General features: G+C 34.6%; 1 protein-coding gene across 5 annotated transcripts in view; it reads left to right on the plus strand.

Moving 5' to 3' along the window:
- Positions 1 to 4087: 4087 nt before the first annotated feature.
- The window catches only part of LOC143255438 (uncharacterized), a 29138-nt gene continuing 8455 nt past the window's right edge, over positions 4088 to 24770 (plus strand). Inside the window, exons 1-8 of one of the 5 annotated variants that reach the window (XM_076511100.1) lie at positions 4088 to 5022; positions 9626 to 9719; positions 10496 to 10576; positions 15215 to 15277; positions 15579 to 15661; positions 16902 to 16977; positions 21971 to 22132; positions 23319 to 23423. In XM_076511100.1, coding sequence (XP_076367215.1) covers positions 4088 to 5022; positions 9626 to 9719; positions 10496 to 10576; positions 15215 to 15277; positions 15579 to 15661; positions 16902 to 16977; positions 21971 to 22132; positions 23319 to 23423 — 1599 coding nt within the window. Of the gene's footprint in view, positions 5023 to 7816; positions 8093 to 9625; positions 9720 to 10495; positions 10577 to 15214; positions 15278 to 15560; positions 15662 to 16901; positions 16978 to 21970; positions 22133 to 23318; positions 23424 to 24770 lie in introns of those variants that run through there. The other 4 variants (XM_076511101.1, XM_076511105.1, XM_076511102.1 and 1 more) reach the window with 4 other exon arrangements.

A 24770-nucleotide genomic window follows, 5' to 3' on the forward strand; every position in this document is an offset into this window, starting at 1 on the left:
AAGAAGAGTTTTATGATTTTACATTGTAAGGGATACCAGATAACAATGAGTTTATGATTTTACATGTAAGGGATACATCAGATAACAATGAGTTTATGATTTTACATGTAAGGGATACATCAGATAACAATGAGTTTATGATTTTACATGTAAGGGATACATCAGATAACAATGAGTTTATGATTTTACATGTAAGGGATACATCAGATAACAATGAGTTTATGATTTTACATGTAAGGGATACATCAGATAACAATGAGTTTTATGATTTTACATGAAGGGATACATCAGATAACAATGAGTTTATGATTTTACATGTAAGGATACATCAGATAACAATGAGTTTATGATTTTACATGTAAGGGATACATCAGATAACAATGAGTTTATGATTTTACATGTGAGGGATACATCAGATAACAATGAGTTTATGATTTTACATGTAAGGGATACATCAGATAACAATGACTTCATGATTTTACATGTGAGGGATACATCAGATAACAATGAGTTTATGATTTTACATGTAAGGGATACATCAGATAACAATGAGTTCATGATTTTACATGTAAGGGATACATCAGATAACAATGAGTTCATGATTTTACATGTAAGGGATACTTCAGATAACAATAAGTTTATGATTTTACATGTAAGGGATACTTCAGATAACAATAAGTTTAAGCTTTTACATCTAAGGGATACATCAGATAACAATGAGTTTCATGAAGTTAGAGAGAGTAATACTAGAGTAAGAAGTAGTGAATTTAGTTACAATGTGCCTGTTCTGTTGAACAACAAATTGCATCCCTTGCCTTTTGCAGGTAAGAAACTATTGGAAGGAAGGAAAACAAAAGGGCTAAATAAAGATATGGATGATAAGGACGTTACAGCTACAGGTGATTCCTTGACAAGGAATGTGGAGTCTGTGGGGTAAATAGGGAGAAAAGAATCACATTATGCTACCCAGAGGTACAGGTTGAGGATATAACTGATAGAGTAGGAGATATATTAAAGGGGTCTAACAGAGATGCAGTTTTTATGTTGCACGTTAAAATTACTGACGTAGGAAAAGTGTCAGTATAATTTATGGATTACTTTTGTAAACGAATGCTGTAATTACAATAGTTTGCGATTAATTTAATGCCCCTCCACCAACATATATATATATATTTGTTGTTGTTTTTAGAAAAATGGATGAACAGTCACCATCTCACTGGAAGGAAGAAAAATCATTATTTTCTCAAATTATAGAATTTCACGAAAATCGACTGAAAAGAGAAGGGATAGGTAACGAAACCGAACGTCGACTCACTTCGCTTCGTCAGGCGTTTCGTGTTTACAGAACGACAAGCATCGAAAGTGAATCATCCATGGATACCAGTTTGAATTCCAGTCTCGTTTTGGATATCGGTGCTACAAGCACCGCCGAAGATATCTTAGAGAACCTGGGAATAACAGGAAAAGTCAATCCTGATGTTCCAAACCGCTTTTCATCGTCCATCCAGTATAGGCTTCAAAGATTACACTCAGAAAATTTGCGCCAAATGGATTACAGGATACTGAAGTCACTTGAGCTCTCGCGAGATTCTGTGAGAACAAAGCTGTTGTCCAAAAGAAGAAATAGCATTGATGACAGTCAAATGCCCAAGACTGAAGTTACCGAAGTTAATTCCTCAAGTGTTAAAAGCCAAAGCAAACAAAACCTAAACGAAAGTTTCCTTTGTTGCGAACGGCAACGGTTCTAAGTCTACATAGTGAATCTCAAATCCATCAAAACCTCGGTGGTAACCATGACAAATTATCTTCTGAAAACAACATAGAAATCTCTAGACCAGATAACATCAATCCATTTCACCGTCAGTACCAACGAGTTGATTTACTTGATCCATTACAAGAAGGGAATGAATCTTTATCCAGGCAATCCAGCCTTCGATCAATCTCTTCTGGACGGACCTCCTCCGCAGAACGTCGTTCCAGAAGTTTCTTCCAGGAAAACTCTGTACCTTTCCACGGACAGTGATTATGACGAACAAGATGATGTAACAGAAAATTCTACCAAGAATTTGTCCTTGCAAATTTCTGCTCTTGATGTAGATGATGAAACTAACAACTGGCTAAAGTATCAAATTTCCCCACGAATCTTTCTATCTGGTAATCGACTCCAACAAGGACTTATTGAAAGTACCACACCTGCCGCTGGTGGAGTAAGCCTAGTGGAAAGTGCCACATCCGCAGTTAAGGTAGAAACTTTTAGACCTTATCAGATAACTTGTGAAAACACCGATTTACCAAGTACCAGAACAACTTACAGAGATGATTTCAATAGAGATTTTGATGAACGTCCGAACCTGCCAGTGATTCACATAACTAGTGAAGGGCTAAGAAATGAAGATGTGGACAATCTAGAGAACGAAATGACCAATCCTAACAAACTGCGACGCTCATCCTCCCTTTGTTCTTTCCTAACCACCACGAGTGATGAATTAATGGTGGGTAATAAATCCGTCTACTGTACCCCTGAGGGCAGTAACTTATGTATCTCTGGGTTTGTAAAAGATACACGATGCAAAAGTTTGGATCACACAAGAACACACAAAGACAATTTAGATCGTGTATTAAATGTTAAGGGAATTGAGGGTAAGGACAACTTAGAGAATGTTAATTACCAGGTCAATGAGTCTTCGCCATTCGGTAGCTCAGCGGTAAGCTTAAGAACTTATAACGCTAAAAAATCGAGATTTGATTCCCGCAGTAAGCATAACACAGATAGTCCACCGCGGAGCTTTGGACTCAAACGAAGCAAAAAACAGTTCATCTTCTCTCAGTTCCTCCTGCCCTCTATTGATCGGATGCATTCTTTTTATGATTATAAATTAGATTTTGCATCGAAATTCCAAAGATTTCATGGATCTCTTGATTCTGATATTGAAATAATATTAGAACGAGGTCATCTGTGCGATAACACCGCAACTGTCGAAAGCGAAGAAGACGAAATTCTTTGTATTCTGAGGTCACCAGAGAAGCCTTATAAGGAAATGGAGTCAACTGTCGGAAATAATGAAAATATACAGAATAGTAATGTAGCTGTACACTTTCCTGACAGTGAGAGGTTTCACGACGCGTCTGACTGGAACAGTTATGGGGATTCAGCCCTGAATCTTACAGACTATGTAAATCATCTACCTCAACTAACGGAAGGGCACTGCGTACGTGCGGACGCAAGTCTACACCAGAAAGAGAAAGAAATTCACTCTGCAGACGGTTCTGAAGCTTCCAGTAAACATAACCTGGGAAACTGTCTTCCTTCGCCAAAGGAAGAAACGCTCGTTAACAAAGGTAAAATCAATTGTCTAGAAATGTGTTCTAACTTTTCATCTTTTCACCAGATGCCGCTAGTTGACCAGACTGACGAAATAAATAAAACCAAAAAGAGTCAACGACAGAGCAGACAAGTATTTTTGACAAGTCTTTTAAGTCAAAATGAAATGGATAATAACGAGCCTGAAAAAAATACAAAGGTTGATAATGATACACAAGAAAATAATCGGATTAGAGATACTGAAAACAATAGACAAACACCTCATTCTCAATATGTCACAACACATAGCTTTGATAACGAGGATGCTGATAAGAAACCGTGTGGCTGGCCACGAGGTAACGAGATTTCAGATATTCACGAGGACTTCGACCAGTCTGGGAAGCTGATTCACAAGGTAGATTCCCGTGGTCGAGAGTACGTTGAGAATACATTTGCTAACCAGGAGTTTTCGTTAAACGAGATCTTAGTCAGCGAAAGTCCGATATTGGAAAAGACATCAAATGAACCAGAATGGTTTGAAAGGAATCTTCATGATTCTTGGATGATTTCAAACTGTTCTGAACCTGAAAAAAAATTGTACGGAAATACAGCACCAGAAAAGAAAGATACAAACATATCCAGGGGGAGAGTTTGATTGTAACGTTCTCGTGTTATCCACATCTACAGAAGGGAAAAAAGAGTCGTTTAAGCCAGAAGACGTCAACTTTAATCACGTGGGAGCTCGTGGTTACAGCAATAATATAATAGAGCAGGAACAAAAATTATATGGTGTTGCTAAAGAAGCAGTGGATGAAAACAGAATTTTGGTTTCTATTGAAACAAGGGAAGTTGATCATTCAAATTCCTCAACGAATAAACATCAAATATTCAAAATTTCTAAATGCGAAAGTTTTGAAAAAGAATATGGCGGCGAATCCAAAAAATGACCATATTAAAGTGAAAACTGTAGTTTGTCAGGATATCGAAGATAATACCAAAACACCAGAAGATTCGATGTGCACAAAAAATCCTTCTTCTGAAAGGAGTAAAGATGAGGAGAACAGCTGGTCTTTAAGAAGAGTAGAACACGAAGAAAGTGGAAGTTCGATAGAAAGTGACGTAAGAAAATATAGATCAAGCTGTACGGAAGATGAAGAAGTTCAATATGAAATTAGTAGTGTAAAGAGGGACAAAGGAGAATCAGGGACAACACTGAATGATTATTCTGTTATTGAATCCAACAGTATAGAATGTTGTTACACGTCTAACATTACTTCAAGTAGGGATATCGTACCGGTAGCTATTCCACAGGAAGAAGACGTTGAAGAATATGCACTAAATCCAAACATTAATCCACCAGAAGGCGCCACCGTGGATCACGGAGCAGCTATTATTCAGAAAAACTGTGATATTTCTGAGAAGCATTTATTATGGAAAGAAGTCGATGAGGAAGGAGACAATTTAACTAGAGAACATGTAGACATGAGACATGACGTTTGTGGAAGCACAGAACAGGAGGTTGATCCAAACAACAGGAAGTGGGTGCCGTCTTTCAAAACCGAAACTGAACCCAAACAGAAGATTGAAAACAGTCGGATAAATGACAGCGTGAACAACACGAGTCAAGAGCACAAGATTAAACTCAACGCAGAGATTATGAGACAGCATAACGATCTTCATAGAGAAGCCAACCAGATAGAAACTCCTTATAAGTACGAAAAGTAAGCTCTTAATAAAGCGTTGGTGTACATATATATATATAGATATATTTGTTAAACACTGTTTGTTTAATCGCATAGGATACACATGTTTACTCAGCTGGTGAACATATTTGTATGTCAATTTTTAAACTTTTCTTGCTATTGCAAACAACATTTATAGAGACTTCACATTGATGATATATACATATATAACTTCTTAACGTATTACTACACAATACTTAACTCCAGAGGTATTACTGTATGGCGCGTATCCCACCGAAGTGTTCTTATATGACAATCACCAATGAATTACTATGTGATTACTTACCGAAATATTAACATATCGCATTTAACCCACTGAGGTCTTACTTCTACATAGCACTTAACTGATTAAGGTGTTATTACATGATACAAGCTTTGTGGTAATCAATACTCTTTTACTGAAAATATCCAAATATTTCGGCAAGAAATATCACTTTTAGTATTATTACAGAGGGCTCGGTGTGGCTAGGTGGTTAAGACACTTTACTCGTAATTTTAGGATCTCGAGTTCGAATCCCCGTCACACCAAAACATGCTCGCTCGTTCAGCCGTGTGAGCGTTATAATGTGACGATCAATCCCACAATTTGTTGGTAAAAGAGTAGCTCAAGAGTTGACGGTGGGTGGTGATGGCTAGCTGCCTTCCCTCTAGACTTACATTGCAAAATTAGGGACGGTTAGCGCAGATAGCCTACGTGTAGCTTTGCGCGAAATTCCAAACAAATTAAATCAAAACAAACTATTACAGAGGCGTTTTATTCTCTCATATGTACAACATGATGCAACTGAGCCTATAGGTAGTAATAACTGTATTTATAAAGTCAACAATAACTGTACTTATAGAATTAATAGTAATTGTACTTAAAGAGATTACAACTGAGTTTGTACATTAAACAATAACTCTACTTAAATATTCAACAATAATTGTACTGAAACAGTAAACAATACTGAGCAAGGAATAACGAGTTTTCTTCGGTTGTAGCTCTGTTTTGTTTCACTTGTTTTTTCAGTATTTAATTACTGACTGTTTAAATGACCTTATTATTTCAAACTATCTGTTCTGTTTGTTTTAACATTTTGGCCCGGCATGGCCAAGCGTGTTAAGGCGTGCGACTCGTAATCTGAGGGTCGCGGCTTCGCATCCCCGTCGCGCCAAACATGCTCGCCCTTTCAGCCATGGGAGCGTTATAATGTGACGGTCAATCCCACTATTCGTTGGTAAAAGAGTAGCCCAAGAGTTGGCGGTGGGTGGTGATGACCAGCTGCCTTTCCTCTAGTCTTACACTGCTAAATTAGGGACGGCTAGCACAGATAGCCCTCGAGTAGTTTTGTGCGAAATTCAAAGAAACAAACAACGCGAGTAGCTTTGTGCGAAATTCAAAAAACAAACAACTGTTTTAACATTCAGGTATGACATGCTATATTGTTTTTAATTCTTAATAACTGCCTGTTCATTTACGTTGTTTTTTTTAAGTTTCAAAATTTCCCCATTTCGAGTTTTCAATAGAATTGTGTAATATTGAGCTACTGTACTATATTTCTTAGTTTATTTACTCAATGTCCGCTACTTGTACCTAATCCATTTTTATCTGTTATGTTCTCAGTTCACTCACCCGTGTTCTGTGGAACATTACAGTGGTTTGTTTTAAAAAAAACAACAACAACATATTAAGGACGTTGGTATTTTATTATGATAGAAGGAAGTTGCATAAATTAAAATGTTAACGCTAGTTCTAAACCTGGGGTGTTATAGGTGGTGTTTTGTTTGTAACTTCGCGCAAAGCTACATGAAGGCTATCTGCGCTAATCGTTCCTAATTTTGCAGTGTAAGACTAGAGGGAAGGCAGCTAGACATCACCACCCACCGCCAACTCTTAAGCTACTCTTTGGCAAACGAATAGTGGGATTGGTTGTACATTATAACGCTGAAAGGGCGAGCATGATGGTGCGACTGGGATTCGAACCAGCGACCCTCAGATTACGGGTCGAATGCCTTAACCCACCTGGCCATGCCGGGCCTATAGCTGGTGAGTAAAATCTTACTGAAGTACTGATCCTCAGATTATCTGTTTGTATACCATAAGTAATGTGTACATATTGTATCACGATGAGCAATATTATATCAGAATAATTAATTAAAACATTCATGTTGTTTTTGTTTACACTTTGTTGACATATATAACTCATATACCATTAAAGACCCTGAAAAAACCACATTCAGGAATGTACAATTTCTTTGGCACATACATAATTTTGAAAAAAAAATTAATGAGGTATATAGGTATCAATACTTCTAGAATTAGTAATGTTATTTGGCTCTCTATTTCCCTGTCAGTCATTCTAGGGTTAATAACAATATCTGACCGGTAATAACTTTACAAAGTCAATATTCTTTGTCATTAGGCATGCTGATTTTTATTCTTTTTTTATGATGCAAAATCTAGAACTAGGATTAAATTATCACATTAATTTTGAGATAGTTGTATTAGCGACAGCTTCTTGATAAACTTAATCTCCTTACAAAAAACATTCTGATGCTGAAAATGTCTAAAGCAGGTTTGAAAATTTTGATAAATCAAATCGACATGATTTTCACCAACGTTCACGCACAACTTTTTTTGTTTTTTTATGTTTTCAGACCTGAAACGTCTTCGGTTATTTAGCTAAGCTTCATATATTATCTTAACAATACTCTAGTTTCCTAGAGCGGTTAGTATCATAGTCATTATCATTGTTGTTTTTTTGTGTTTGGGGAGATATATCTAATGAATCACAGACGATAAACTTTCACAGCAGTAGTAAGTACTTTGACTTGGCGTGTTGACACAAGTGACCTCACAATGAACTTTATTAAGACGGGGCAGTTGGTAGAATAGCTCAGGCAGCTTAGAATTGCTTAGGCCATCCACAATTAGTTCACTCGTGTAAAACAAGACGAGAAGTAAGAGGTATCACAAACAGTAAAGGACATTGTGACACAACTTATTCTTCGTGATGGAGCTAAGAATGAGATTAGAGCGATTACTTTCGATCAAAAGCTTCACTAAAAGGTAGGACCTTCACGTAAAATGTCATTGGCTAAGTTAGTCTTATGAGAGATTCTTATTTCATGAATATCTTCCTGTTGATACATAGATTTGTTTATTTTACCCAAATGAATATTGTATGTGAACCAGAAGAAAAATACGTTGTAAACTCTGTATTGATATGAAACTGTCCCAAAGTTTGATAAAAAAATTATTGTTTGAACATTTATACTTGGCATAAATGAGCTAACAAGAGCATAAAAAAGTATTATTTTCGTTACTGTGTTATTAAGATTAGCTATTTACCCTATCCTTAATTAATAATACTTACAACTTCTTTGTTAAATAACATTAAACAAAAAATAAAAGCTACTTTCAGTTGGCTTAGGCAAGGTTTATTAATAAGGTCAAGAGTTAGCATTAGGAAGAAAAAATATATTGATATTTATCATAATACTGTGATGGGATTTGGAAATAAAATTCTTATGAAAGAAATTGAAAAAAACGAGTTCATTTTTAAATGTTTCATATCACAGTTACCAAGTCATGTTCAACACTTGACTGCAACCTCTATAGACTAACGTCATGGAAAAAGCCTTTGACTACAGAACAAAGTGTTCTACACTATATTATTGTATAGTTTTTCCGTAGGAAATAAGTCAAAATATTTAGTCACTAAGTTATATAGAGGTATTGACAGATGTATTCTGTGTATTACAGAGAATTTACAGCAGCAAACATTAGAATTCGACTTATTTGATCTGATGAACTACGCTCTCCCTGGAAATTTTATATATGTTATTATACTACAGTACATGATTACTGTTAAACATAAACTTAGGCGAACACTATTTCTAATCGTAGAGGAAGTGACGTTATGTTATTCTGTGTCGTTGCACGTTCTATTGTTTTTCTTCCCACTAAACCACTTTGATAAAAGAAAAACCGAAAATAATGTTTATTTATTTCAGCAAAGTTAGCACGTTCAAATCAGAGTAATCACAATTGTGTCCCACTTCTTCTAAAACATTACAATTAGAAACAGAGGATACTGCAGTAGAATTAGCACGCATATTAAACAGAAAGCGAACAAACACTGACGTAAGGTGTATCCCTTTCTTTCTTACAAAGTTTAATAGCGATAATTTCTCATTAAACAGAAAAATATGGAATGCTTGGAAAATTTGTTTGCTATTTAGTGATATCATATGTGCGTTTATTTATTGATAAAACAACTTTACTTCATTCTTGGGCTCCGCATGGCCAGGTGGTTAGGGCACTCGACTCATTATCTGAGGATCGTGGGTTCGAATCCTCGTCACACCAAACATGCTGACCCTTTCAGCCGTGAGGGCGTTATAATGTGACGGTCAACCCCATTATTCGTTGGTAAAAGAGTAGCCCAAGAGCTGGCGTTGGGTGGTGATGACTGTCTTTCTTCTAATCTTACAATGCAAAATTAGGGACGGCTAGCGCAGATAGCCCTTGTGTATCTTTGCGCGAAAATTCAAAACAAACAAACAAACACAATCTTGTCCTCTTATACTCGTTTTTCAGAGGAAAAAGCTCGAAAAAATCAACTCCGATGTCTTCAGCAGACACAGATGTTCTCAGCATCCAAGAACACTCTTCAAAAATTCGGAAATCTCAAGTAAGTATTGCTGCAAACAAAGTTAAAGGTCATAAGTTACTGTAGATCTACATGTGGGCTACCAAAAAGGCAACTGTACAAATATTAACTGGTATATATTGTAGTGTGAGTACCTTGAACCCCAATCCACATGTACATAGAATAAAGATAGGTTAACAGAATATTAGTGTATGGATAGTAATAAATTAAGGCAAGAGAATTACAGTGTCCATCGATTTGTGAAAATGAGTTAACAGAATGGTAGTGTCCATGTATTGGTAAATATAGGTTAACAGATTAATAGTGTCCAAGCGTAAGTAAATATAAGTTAACAGGATATTAGTATCCAAGTATTGTTAATTATAGGTTAACAGAATAATAGTATCCAAGTATTGGTAATTATAGGCTAACAGAATAATAGTATCCAAGTATTGGTAATTATAGTTTAACAGAATAATAGTATCCAAGTATTGGTAATTATAGGTTAACAGAATATTAGTGTCCGAATAGTGATAAATTAAGGTAAAAGAATTACAATGTTCATCGAGTTGCGAAAATAAGTTAACAGAATAGTAGTGTCCAAGTATTGGTAAATATAGGTTAACAGACTAGTAGTGTCCAAGTATTGGTAAATATATGTTAAGAGAATAGTAGTGTCTTAGTATTGGTAAATATAGGTTAACAGAATATTAGTGTCCAAGTGTTGGTAAATATATGTTAACAGAATAGTAGTGTCCGAGTGTCGGTAAAGAAAGTTGAGAATATAGAAGTATTCACAAATCTCTATTTAATGCCAGCGTGGACTTGAGTACGGTCAGGCGTCACAAGACCTGGAAGACTTGAGGAAGACAATAGAAATGACAAAAGAAAGAAGAATGGTAAGAAACAGTTATGTAGTCTTAACAATGAATAAGTAAATCTGAAATAGGAAACTTAACAATACTGACCGAGTATTCCGATACATTACCAACACATTAAAAAAAGAATGAAATATAGAATTGTTAAGTATAAATAAATGGTTAAACTAATTGTAGGGAAAGACAATCAAGTGACCAAAACCGTTTTCCCACTTGGCCCGGCATGTACAAACGTGTTAAGGCGTGCGACTCGTAATCTGAGGGTCGTGGGTTCGCATCCTCCTCGCGCCAAACATGTTCACTCTCCCAGCCGTGGGGGCGTTATAATGTGACGGTCAATCCCACTATTCGTTGATAAAAGAGTAGCCCAAGAGTTGGCGGTGGGTGGTGATGACTAGCTGCCTTCCCTCTAGTCTTACACTGCTAAATTAGGGACGGCTAGCACAGATAGCACTCGAGTAGCTTTGTGCGAAATTCAAAAACAAACTTCCCCGCTTTTCTTCTTTTATAGATGAGTTAACTATGTAGTATTTAATTGTGTTTTTCTAATATCCATTTGAATTTTTTCGTGTAATGATGCTATTTTGCAACTGGAGTTTCAGGTACGATGATAAGAGACAAAGTGTATCTTTGTGTCACAAATCACGCGGAATTGTGTGATCTTGGAGCTAAATCGTCCTCTGAACTCTTGACGTCACCAAGCTACCTGCTTACGAACATCACCGATACATTATCATAAAAACAGAATTAAGCCTATTTACTAGATATCAGGCGTTGAATAAAATATTTGCAGATACCTTTTGACGAAAACAAAACTAAGCCTATTTACAGGATACAAAGTATTGTGTAAAATATTCACGGATACCTGATGACAAAAACAAAATTAAGCCTATTTACAGGATATCAAGTATTGTGTAAAATATTCACAGATACCTTATGACGAAAACAAAATTAAGCCTATTTACAGGATACCAAGTATTGTGTAAAATATTCACAGATACCTTATGACGAAAACAAAATTAAGCCTATTTACAGGATACCAAGTATTGTGTAAAATATTCACGGATACCTTATGACGAAAACAAAATTAAGCCTTTTTACAGGATACCAAGTATTGTGTAAAATATTCACGGATACCTTATGACGAAAACAAAATTAAGCCTTTTTACAGGATGCCAAGTATTGTGTAAAATATTCACGGATACCTTATGACGAAAACACAATGAAGCCTATTTACAGGATACCAAGTACTGTGTAAAATATTCACAGATACCTTATGACGAAAACAAAATTAAGCCTATTTACAGGATAACAAGTATTGTGTAAAATATTCACGGATACCTTATAACGAAAACAAAATTAAACCTATTTACAGGATACCAAGTATTGTGTAAAATATTCACGGATACCTTATGACGAAAACAAAATTAAGCCTTTTTACAGGATACCAAGTATTGTGTAAAATATTCACGGATACCTTATGTCGAAAACACAATGAAGCCTATTTACAGGATACCAAGTACTGTGTAAAATATTCACGGATACCTTATGACGAAAACAAAATTAAGTCTAATTATAGAATATCAGGTACTGTTAAGGGTATTCACAGGTACCTTATCACACACACACAAATTAAGCTTATTTGCAGTGCATCTGGTAATGTGTAAAATATCCACTGATAAGTCATAATTGAAACAACATTAAGCCTGTTTACAATATGTTAAGCAGAACATAAGTTTCTCTAAGTAGCTAACGCAAAACTACGGCACTACACTGTAGTGTTACTATTATGTTGAAATAGTTAACATTAAACAACCCTAACGGAACAGCAGATAATTAGGTTGGTAAATTGCTGTACAGCAGCATTGTGTACCTAAAAGCAGTTTAGAAACATTTCAAGAATATGACTTGCTACATAATTTTCCACTGACAACTGGGGTGTATACGTGTTTGTACAAACCAGTCTTCAGGTAGCCCAAGTCGCACGTGTGTAGTAAAAATATTCTGTAAAACTATTAGTTCTTTAATTGTTACCAACAGCAACACGTCTTCTTTTATATTTGTATATAATTAAAGTTTTATATACGCTATCAATGTTTAGGTCTTTTACCTTGGCACATTTAACGATTATCATGTCAAAGTAAGTTTATAATTTTAGAGTTCTGACATTGTGTATAGCACTTCTATTCTATAATAGTTTGGCATGGCCTGTTGGTTAGGGCGCTTGATTCGCAATCTGAATGTTTCGGGTTCGAATCCCGTCTCACCAACGCACTCACCCTTTATCAGTGGATGCGTTATAATGTGGCATTCAATCCCACCATTCGTTGGTAAAAGAGTAGTTTAACAGTTGGCGGTGGGTGGTAATGATTAGCTGCTTAAATTAGGGAGCGGCTAACGCAGATATTCCTTGTACATCTCTGCATAAAATTCATAACAAACCAAATTATTGTATCTCAGGACGGCTGGTAATGGTATTAAAACTTTTACTAATAAAGCAGAGAACAACGTTTTGACTTTCTTAGGTCATCTTCAGGTTAACTATTATGGAATACCCCAGTGTAATAGTATTTGACATTAAATTTAATATTATCATGCTAACTAGTGTATTAAATAATTATTTCTCGTATATGAATTGTTCATTTCACACTTCGGTATTTTTCATAAAGAGCAGTGAATAAGTTCCAAGTTTGACTGTGTGGGTATTTGGGTATTGATGTTGTTAAATACCCAGGAGGGTCAGGTACATTTGACCTCTTCCTCCCTCCCGAACGATTATAGCGTCTGTCTTTAGGGGTTTTTTTTTTTTTTTAAAGCTTTGGGCCAGAGTAAAAGTATAACATCATACTCAGGTCCATTTCAGGGCTCAGTCCATGCATGGACGAACAAGAAGTTTTTTTTGTTTTTTTTTCTTCATTTAATTTTCTTTCCATATATATATTTTTTTGTATTTTCATATATATATATATATATATATATATATATATATATTGTATTTTTCTCCTTTTTCTCGATTGAGAGAATGCTACTATTACTTGTAGTAACACATACACACACACAAAAAAGAAAGTAATAATAATTCAAAAAGCGAAAAAATAAATAAAAAAATAATAATGATTAAAAAGAAAATAATAATTATAAAATTAAAAAGAAACAAGGACTAAGTGTCTAGTGCATAGTGGCCAGCTTGTGTTACATTTCTTAAATATATGTTAAAAGGGGAGAGGTATTTAGGACCATTTACATCATGTACGTGATATCTGTCGAGATCACACATTAAGTCATTTTTATGCCAGTTCTTATTGAAATATTTTAGAGAATTATGCAAGAGTCTCTCAGCTATTGTATCTATGGTTGCATACTTGTGCATGAATGTGGTTGAGGTGCTACGTGGTACTTTGTATGCTGAAGTTAGTACAGAATTTTGTATACGTTGAAATTTCTGTACATGTGTGGGTGCTATGTTAATCCAGGCAGGTGATGCATATTCTATTGTTGGTCTAATGTACGTTTTGTAGATTTTAAGTATGTTGTCTGGTGATGTTCCTTGGATTTTACCTGAAAGACTTCTTGCATAGTTTGCTCTTTTCCAGATTCGTATCAGTACATTTTTAATATGTGGTAGCCACGTTAATTTTGAGTCATAGGTTAGATCTAGAAATTTAGCAGAAGTAGCAGTGAATAATAAATGCAGGTAAAGTAGAAATTAAAACTACCGCTACCATAACTTGCCTGGTGACGTCACACGCTATTGACCGATCCTTTCTCTGCTATACCTTCTCTTTATATTGGGCCCGGCATGGCCTAGCGCGTAAGGCGTGCGACTCGTAATCCGAGGGTCGCGGGTTCGCGCCCGCGTCGCGCTAAACATGCTCGCCCTCCCAGCCGTGGGGGTGTATAATGTGACGGTCAATCCCACTTTTCGTTGGTAAAAGAGTAGCCCAAGAGTTGGCGGTGGGTGGTGATGACTAGCTGCCTTCCTTCTAGTCTTACACTGCTAAATTAGGGACGGCTAGCACAGATAGCCCTCGAGTAGCTTTGTGCGAAATTCCCAAACAAACAAACAAACAAACAAACTCTTTATATTATTGTACTCATATTGCTTTGCCGGGTTACTGTGATAAGCGTATTCCAAAACACGATCTGTGTTATTCTACGGAGAATACAAGTTGGGTATCTCTGGTTTATTCGTCTGGAACTCAATAAAATGGTGAAAAAAAAAAAAAAAAAAAAAAATGAACTGTGCTAAGTATAGAGTTGAACAGCTCCAAAATTTTCAAAATTTAAAACGTCCAGTTAAAACGAATATTGTATCTAAACATTAAAAAAAAAGAAGAAGAAATCTGTTTCTGGGTTACTATATATTTCAATAAACTCTCATCTTTGGAAGATAATACTGTTAGAACTAAAAGCTAACGTAGTATATTATGTAGTAAATTTAATAAAACGGTTTTGTTCGAAGCAGGTAATACCACAAAATGATTTACAGAATATTCCCAATGATAGCTCATGAAGTTCCATGAGTCTGGAAACAATAGGTACTAAGCTTGCAACGCAGTATATATTTCATAACTAAATATTAATAATTTAAACATAAAAACTGAGTGCATAAAGCACATACACTTATATATAGTTGAGTCATAAAATGTTTTTTCATAGGACAAGGTCACAGAGAAGACGAAGGAAAGAAAAGCAGTGAGGTTTTATCGTGGTTCAATAACGGTTTGTTGTTCTAGATTAGACGTTTCTAGACATTTATATTGTTGTTTAGTGGAAGGGAGTTTTAACGTAGCGTAACGGGCGTGGCCTTAATATATAGACATTTCTCTGAAGTGTAGAATATAACTTTAGCCGTTTATATGTTTGACAATTAACTTTTTTTCCAGGCAGAGGCAAGAAATAAACACATCTGTTACTCTAAATATTGGTTTTATTTATTCTTGTAACAGAACACTTTTGGGGACTCGGCGGAAATAAATCTTGTTTTTATCTTTTAAATTCTTAGTTTCGTGTTCTTCTACAGAACGCACTCCGCGAGCTGAGAATGCTGCAGGAAATTCTTGGCCAGAAAGAAAACATTTCTGTACCGCCATCTTGTAATGAATCGTGAGTATACAGAGTGCAATTTTACAGCTTGTGTTACAAACATATTAATTGTTTTGTTGTGTAATAATAATGGTATTTCCGGAAGCATGCCGTATTGTATTTCCTATGTATCATAACTTCATTTTCTAATACAACACGTCTTTGGTATATTCTTAGAATGCGTACCTGCAGAGTTATTTCTTTATTAACCCTTAAACAGCGGGAATGTTGTAGGTAGCAGCATCAGTTAATAATGGTTGCCGTTTAAGGGTTAATTCACAGCTTTAAAGACATAAACAAGGAATAATGAACTAATTTTGAGACTCAAACCCTTTTCCCCCACAGTAGAAGACTTACAACGCTAGAAACCGTGTTTTGATACTTGACGTGGGTAGGGCACAGATAGGTCAGTGTAATTTTTTGATTAATTATATACAACAACAATGAAGACTCTAATTGCCCCCGGTAGTACAGCGGTAAGTCTACGGATTTATAACGCTAAAATCGGGGGGGTCGATTCCTCTCGGTGGGCTCAGCAGATAGCCCGATGTGGCTTTGTGATAAGAAACACACGGAGACTCAAATAACGTCCCCTAATGTTTGTTTTTTGTAACCTTTGTATTATTTGTTTGTTAGAAAATATACAAGAGTTGCGCAACTATTGTTTTAAATCTGTTTTCTTTTCAACAATGATTTTTTTTATAATTCTACTGTTAATAATAACTCCTTCAAAGTTTTATAATCGTATTTTTGGTTGGTTATGTGATATTTTGTACAATGTAGCGGCTCAAGGTGTCTCGAATTAGAGAACCGAAAACATTTAATAATTTCAAGTAGTTCAAAGGTTTGTTAAATGTTAATAATTTGTAACGTGCTAAGCACGAGTTCCGATTGGCGTTACAAGTTAGACCTATGAATAGTAATCAGAGATCCATTATTGTAATTAAAATAGTTACAAAAGTTGATTGGGAAATCACGAACCTGTAAAGATCGTGACTGGTGTATTAAAAAGTTGGAAATTAATCGACACGCTAGTTTAAGCACGATCGACATGGAACTATAGCCTTATTTGAAATTTCGGCATTAGATAATAAAATATGAATTACGTTCAGATTTTTCATAGAAAGGGACAGTCGTTTGTGTTATCAAAACGTATTAAAACCTACAGCTATTTTGTTCAGAAATTCAAGCATAAATATAATGTTCAATGGTCACTGACATTATTGACCAATCATTATGCATGTTTTACTCCCCGTTTTAGCTCAATTCGAAGCGACCTGAGTGAAGAAAAGTCAAAGAACGAATTTGAAGGACTCTGTATGGTAGAAAGAAGAGAAGTAAGAGCACCCTTCGCCGTTTATATTTGTTATAGTGAGCTATCAGTTCAGTTTTGTGATATAACAAACAATAATAACGTTGCAGTCATCATGAACCTCCCAGAAGACTCTTAATTATGCTTTCGCATGTGCACAGATGTTAAAGACTAATCCGTAAGCATCAGATACATTTTTGTCACTTTCTTCATGGTGAGTAGTGAGGCTCGTGGAAATATCTCTTGCTCCCCCCCTCCGCTTCAAGAACACCATCATCCACTCACTAAGTCTGAATAACACGACGTAACACTACATCGAACTTTTTTATCCCCCACCTTTCAATTGCAGTCTGAGATTCCGTCTTTGGAGTTAGGTTATTGTTAATGCCACCACACGCAACTTCTACTGAACCACTAATTACTGTTATATTTCAAACTAAACCATCTGTGAAACCATAGACTCAACCTTATACATACCAACATATGCGCTTAACTATGGTTTATATAATTTATGCTGCCCAAATAGTTTTGCTGTATATTTAATGTTTACTAGATTTATAAAATAAAATTAGAGAGACCAACATCTGTGGGCAAATGGAATCTCGACAAGGCCAATTTTGGTACCAGAAAAATCGTCAAAGAACACAGCAAAATAGTCGAGTCCAATAATTTTGTTTGTCAATGTGTGTTGCCTACAAACTGTTTGAAACAAGACTAAGTAATTGACTAAAATCCATCATATTATGGGTTTATTTACCTTCCCTCCATAAAATGACCAGAATTGGTCATATCCTACATTTCTATATGTATATGAATAAGATATGCGAAGAAAAAAGTATCTGTGTACTAAATCCTAAGTAAACTGGCCGAAAAATAGCTGAGTAATTATTATCTTGTATTTATTAAAATAGGTAAGTTTTATTTGTAAATGTGTGAGACCTGTAGAAAGGTATCTTTGTACTAAATTTCATATGCGATTGGTCAAAATGAGACCGATTAACTGACCAAAATCCCTTAAAAAGACTCAAAATAGGCACATCCAACTTTTTGTATGTCAATGTTTTGGGCTCATAAAAACGTATATTTGTACTAATTTTCGTACTTATCACTGAAAATATGACCGCACAGAAATGTACAAAATACATTTTTTGGTTGTTTGACATTTGACTCCATAAAATACCGAAAAAGGATTCGTTCAAAAAACATGAAGAAAAGCGTATTGAACCAAAGTATGATAGTACTAATTTGCAAGTTAATCTGCTGAAACATTAAGAAGAAATGGCGGTCGAATGAAAAGTGTTTAGAAGAAGGATAAAGAAGAGGGGTACAATATAAAAACAGTGTTTAGAAGAAGGATAAAGAAGAGAGGGTACAATATAAAAACAGTGTTTAGAAGAAGGATAAAGAAGAGAGGGTACAATATAAAAACAGTGTTTAGAAGAAGGATAAAGAAGAGGGGGTACAATATAAAAACAGTGTTTAGAAGAAGGATAAAGAAGAGAGGGTACAATATAAAAACAGTGTTTAGAAGAAGGATAAAGAAGAGGGGGTACAATATAAAAATAGTGTTTAGAAGAAGGATAAAGAAGAGGGGGTACAATATAAAAACAGTGTTTCTCTGTGGAGACATAATACTACTTAAAAGGGTGAAATCAACAAGATATTTCATATACTCTCTTATTTTCTTAATGAGTATATTAAAAAAAAGTCTTTTATATTAATTTTATTTTGGAAATTTGCTCAAGGCTACTTGCACTAGGTGTCGATAAATTTGATGGGACAAACTAGAAGGAAGACAGACATTGAACACCACCCACTAAAAACTTTTACTCTAATCGAATCGTGGGAATTACCTGTCGATTTTGTAATACAAACGGCTCCAAAATGCGAGAATGAAACTCGAATCATAGACCTTCAGATTGAAATTTTAACATGCTTACCACTAGACCACATTCTTTCGAAAACCGTCTTCGGTGAAACATAATACCTAGCACTGTTTTTAAACGACATCTAAATAGCATAACATATCGAATAATATCGGATAAGACCTGCTTATTTGTTGAATTAGAGCAAAAGGGATTAAGGGCTATCTTCACTAGTTCTTCCCAGTTTTAAAATGGTGTATTATAGGGAAGGCATCTGATTAAACCTACTCCCTGTTAACTCTTGCGCTACTTTTTTATCAATGAATTGTGGGATTGAACGTCAGTCACAGTATAACACCTCCGCGACTGAATGCGTGAGCATCTTTGACGACGAGTTTCTATCTCGCAACTCACAGATTTTGAGTCGAATGCCCTAACCAGCAGGTCACGCCAAGTTTACAATAACTGATAAATGAAACTACATGAGATGGATGCAAGATAACATCCAGCTGTAGAGAGCCATGGTAGGACCGTTTGAGGTATATATATAGTTTCCTTCGAAATTCAAATGAAGGTAACATTTAAGTTAACTTAAAACATTTCACAAACAGATTCGTTTTCCACCATACTTCAAGGAAACAGACACTATTTGTAAGACGCTACACGTTTGATTAGATCTATGTATCATAAAGAAAGGCCCGGCATGGCAAGGTGGTTATAGCGTTTGACTCGCGATTTGAGGGTCGTGGGTTCAAATCTCCGTCCTATCAAACATGCTTGTTTTTCCAGCCGTAGGAGCGTTATAATATGATAATCGTTACCCCTAAATTAAAGATGGTTAGCCAGATAGCTCTCTTGTAGCTTTGCACGAAATTCAAAATAAACAAACTAATCATAAAGAAATTAAATATACTAAAAATTCATATTCATCTATATGTACTTATCTATATGAAAAACAACCAGGCACAGCTTAGTGATTAGCATGTCCAGACACTAAATCAGATAATTAATGGTTCTTGGATCGTTGCTGCAAAAGCACCCTCTCGCTCTATACTTAAGGGCAGTTGGTGCTTTATACATACATGGCCAAATTCTACTAAGTGATGAGACAAAAGTATTGCGACAGTTGACGGTCAGTGCCTGCCTTCTAGTTCATCACCTGAATAGTAGGAACAGCTAATAGAAATAGCTCTTATGCCGGTTATGTGAAATTCCAAAATAAGGAAACACACATGGACTCAGAATATAGATAGCAAAGTAAAATATTCTTACATTGAAATGAAGAAACAATTTGTAAATTAAAATATTCTTACCTGGAACTAAAGATACAGTTGATAAATTTAAATATTCTTAGACAGATCTGATGATATAGTTGATAAATTAAAATATTCTTAGATAGAACTAAAGATACAGTTAGTAAATTAAATATTTATAGATAGAACTAAAGATACAGTTAGTAAATTAAAATATTCTTAGACAGATCTGATGATATAGTTGATAAATTAAAATATTCTTAGATAGAACTAAAGATACAGTTAGTAAATTAAAATATTTATAGATAGAACTAAAGATACAGTTGGTAAATTAAAATATTTATAGATAAAACTAAAGATACAGTTAGTAAATTAAAATATTCTTAGATAGAACTAAAGATACAGTTAGTAAATTAAAATATTTATAGATAGAACTAAAGATACAATTAGTAAATTAAAATATTTATAGATAGAACTAAAGATACAGTTAGTAAGTTAAAATATTTATAGATAGAACTAAAGATACAGTTAGTAATTTAAAATATTTATAGATAGAACTAAAGATACGGTTAGTAAATTAAAATATTCATAGATAGAACTAAAGATACAGTTGGTAAATTTAAATATTTATAGATAGAATAAGTTAGTAAATTAAAATATTTATAGATAGAATAAGTTAGTAAATATGTTGCTGGATATCCACTGTGAAGAAAAATGTTGGTGAGACATCAAGTGTGAAAAGAAAAATGTTGATAAGATAGCCAGTGTCAAGAGAAAGCTGTTGGTAGGATATCCACTGTGGAAAGAAAAAATGTTGGTAGGATATCTAGTGTGAAGAGAAAATTGTTGGTAAGATATACACTATGGAAAGAAAAATGTTGGTAGGACATCTAGTATGAAAAGAAAAAATGTTCGTAGAATATCCATTGTGGAAAAAAATGTTGGTAGGATATCCTTGAAGACGAAAGGCGGAAGGCTTTCGAAACGTCGTCCTCTACACTTTTGTTTCAACAACAGGAAGTTGCTGTCCATTCTACAAAGTTTCATCAAGAAAAATGTTAGTAGGTCATCTAGTGTGAAGAGAAGAATGTTGGTAAGTTGTATGAAGAAAAAAGATGTTGGTAGGGTATCCAGTGTGAAAAAAAGGTGTTAATATATTCTAGTCAATTTCCTCGAAATATTTCAGATACAAACTCATAGTTTAGACACGTTTAAAAGCAATATATTTTCTTATTAGCAAAATTGTAAGCTTTTATATACAGTACAAAATATACCATAGCTATATAGCGGTAAGTGGGACACTTATAACGGTAAGATTCGGAGTTAGATCCTGTCGCGGGGCACGGTGCAGCTTTACGATAAAACAAACAAATCAGATTCTGCGTATTAACTTACACGTGTGAAACCATCGAATCATCGTTCTGCAGTCACTTTGAAACTTTCCCTTATGTGCGACCATAAAATTTATATTTTCCTTTATCGGGTAGACTCGATTCTCAAACTGAAAACGAAAGTTATATGGATTACGTGCACGAGCGGCTCTTCTAACTCTGTAAGAGGTATGACAAAAGCGCGTGCTGCACATAACTAATAATATTCTACTGTATTTTGTTTGATTATACTTTCTTTGGGCGCATCTCCCTATAGAGTTACCGTATCATTACTCAACTATTATCTCTACAATTTAAACTTAATTTTAAACTACAACTGTAGGTTTTTAGCTTGCAGTAGTGTTATTTTTAAACCAATAAAAACGTTTCTCCTGAAGCTAACTGAAAAAAAGGGGAAAAAATGAACGTTATGTTATAGATTTTAAACAAGATAAAAACAAAGGTATTGCTGTTCGCTTATTCTTTCATTTCTCTGCAATCAGTTTATTTTTTTTTACAACTACGTTTAGATGGCGAACCTTATGAAGGAAAATAATTCTCGTTTCTTGTTGCCCGGACTGAGGCAAGAGTACAGCTCCATAGGCCAATTAAAAGAAACCATGGACGACATAGGTAGCGCCTTCTATGATAATGAAAGTCAAAATCAATTTATTATTAAAGCTCTAGAAGAGGTTAGTATACGTAAACACATTTATAACATATATATATATATACAAATATTATCACTGGTTATTGATCACAGTATGTTAACTACATAGATCAGGACTAAAAAACCTAACCCAGTAGATAAGTAAAAACACAAAACAAAGACAGACTTATGCTGATAAAAATGCTTTGATTTATCAGTTTTATGTTATCGCACCTAGTGACATTCCTTGTTGTTATCATTATGTTCATCGTGTATTTAATTATAATTTGTTTACTCCGGAATTTTATTTTATCGAATGTAATGCTTTTGCTCTGCAAATATGTATCGAATCAGACTGAAGTTAATATTAACGATTCTTTGTAGCTTTTAAATCCTAGGCGCTACGTGACACAAATGTTTGAAACCTCACAGATTATCCTGTAAAGGATTTCAAGAAAGAAATATTTCTGTGACGAACAAGTTTAGTAAGTTGGTGTTTAACCGACAATATCAGTAATTAAAACAAAAATCTCTGATTAGGTAGCGCAGCTCAAGGGTAGATCGATCAACTGAACGAGATTCTTAGAATCTTTAATCAAAACGATACATCATGTGTTTTTTTGAGACTTCAATCGAAACCTTCAATGACAAATTTCTTGAAGTATTTAATCGACTTATGAATTTTTGGAGGCTTTAATCGAAACGTTGCGTAAAAATGGATTGGAGAATTATCGATAGGAATTTAAGAAACTAAAATCGTTTCTTTCTATTATTTACAACTCAACAAAGAAAAAAAAAAGAGCGTTTGAAAGACCAAAGTTTAGTAATTTTTAACTCTTCTGTTTTCTCTACGTGTAAAATGAGCGTGGGTTGGTGTTTAGGCTATCGGGCTAAAGTTTCACTCAGTATGATATTCTAGTGGTTTGTGAGTTTTCAAGTATGATAAGTATTATTTGTATATCACTAATATAACTCTATTATGATGGTTACGTTTTTAATCACTATTTTGTAAAGCCTAGCCTAGTAAAGAAAATATTTATTGATTTTAATTCACATAAAAACGAAATATAAATAATTCAGTATTCTTAGTTCACTTAACATCAACCATCAATAGAAAATGTCTTAAGTCTAGCTTTTATATACGTACAACGTAATCCTAACGACCGATAATCCTGTTATAGTTAAACTTTGTTTAGGTATTTTATTGAAATACTACTTCTCGCATTCAGGGCTTAAACGAAACTAAAAATAAACTCATAGAGACTGAAGAACGGGAGAGATCTCTCCAGACTGCACTCCAGGATATGCAGCAGGAGAAAAACAAGCTGCAACAGGTACGTGGGACCAAAGATAGAGCATCAAACATGTTTTGCTTTTATTATTTACAAAACATAGCAACCTGGAGAATAATATTTGTTGATTTTAATTCACATAAAGCGAAATATAAATAATTCAGTATTCTTAGTTCACTTAATATCAACCATCAATAGAAAATGTCTTAAGTCTAGCTTTTTTATTCTCCTGGATCGAACGTGTTCTGGCTGGAGTGTCGAGATATGAACCGGAAGGTCCAAGAATCGAGACGTAATAACGCTGAAATGCTCTGCATTTTCTGCTGTTAGAACGTTATAACTGTATCAGCCAATTTCGTTATTCGATTAAGAGTAGCGGTTAAGACTGCGGATGGTGTTTATTAATTTCCATTCCTGTGGTTAGTAGAGGTAGATTTAAACTAGGGCCTGACCTGCTCGCTTAAGTCATATGTTGCAGAAGGTGTCGCACTGGTTGAAAATACCAAATACTTTTTCTTATGTAAACATTTTAGCAATAATGTGGCTCTTTCTGGGTGAAACTCAGAAAGTAAGCATATTGTGGAATATAAAAATTTAAAATACATATATCATATGTGCAAAACCACGGAAATTAGCCTACACAGAAAAAATATAACCAGTTATATCATCGTTCATCAGTATGGGGTTTGTAGCACTGTCATTGTTACGCTGTGTTAAAGGGGATATATCTTTTTCTTATTCTTATTTTTCAATTAATTTTTTTCTTGTTTACTTTGGAGGTCAGTCACCTTCCCACAACTGTCTGCAGGCAGTGAATGGTAATATAGATGTGGGACGTTGTGGGCTTGAGCACTCACATCTCACTCTCCTAATTTCTATTTCTACATCTAATGCAACTCCTTTATTTTATTTCTTTATGTGAGATTGGTGAATCTAGGTTAAGACTTATAGATGGTGTATAACCTCACCGCAATGTGGGTCCTACTTCCACAATTACCTACAAAACATATGGTACATTTTATATCTCACATTACAGCTTGTACCCTGGTATTTTTTCAATTAGTGCAGCATTTATTATTTTTTAATTTATTTTTGTTTCGGTTATAGAAAACTAATATATATATACAGATATATATAATAAAACCAAACACTATTTTCTTAGTGTGAATTAGGCTTAATTTGGTATGCTTTTGTCTTCACGAAGCCATATCTTTAATTTATTAACATTTACTAACATCTTTATTATTATTATTTTCAAATAAACCACCACCTAGCGGATACAAAAAATTCTACGCGTACCTAAAGATCAGTTTTCAGTTTCTTGTTTAGTGATGGAAATTGTTGTGCGACTGATATGCGATATTGAACCAAGTTAAAAAAATAAAATGG

Source organism: Tachypleus tridentatus, chromosome 7 (assembly GCF_004210375.1).
Source record: "Tachypleus tridentatus isolate NWPU-2018 chromosome 7, ASM421037v1, whole genome shotgun sequence".
Classification (NCBI taxonomy): Eukaryota; Metazoa; Arthropoda; class Merostomata; order Xiphosura; family Limulidae; genus Tachypleus; species Tachypleus tridentatus.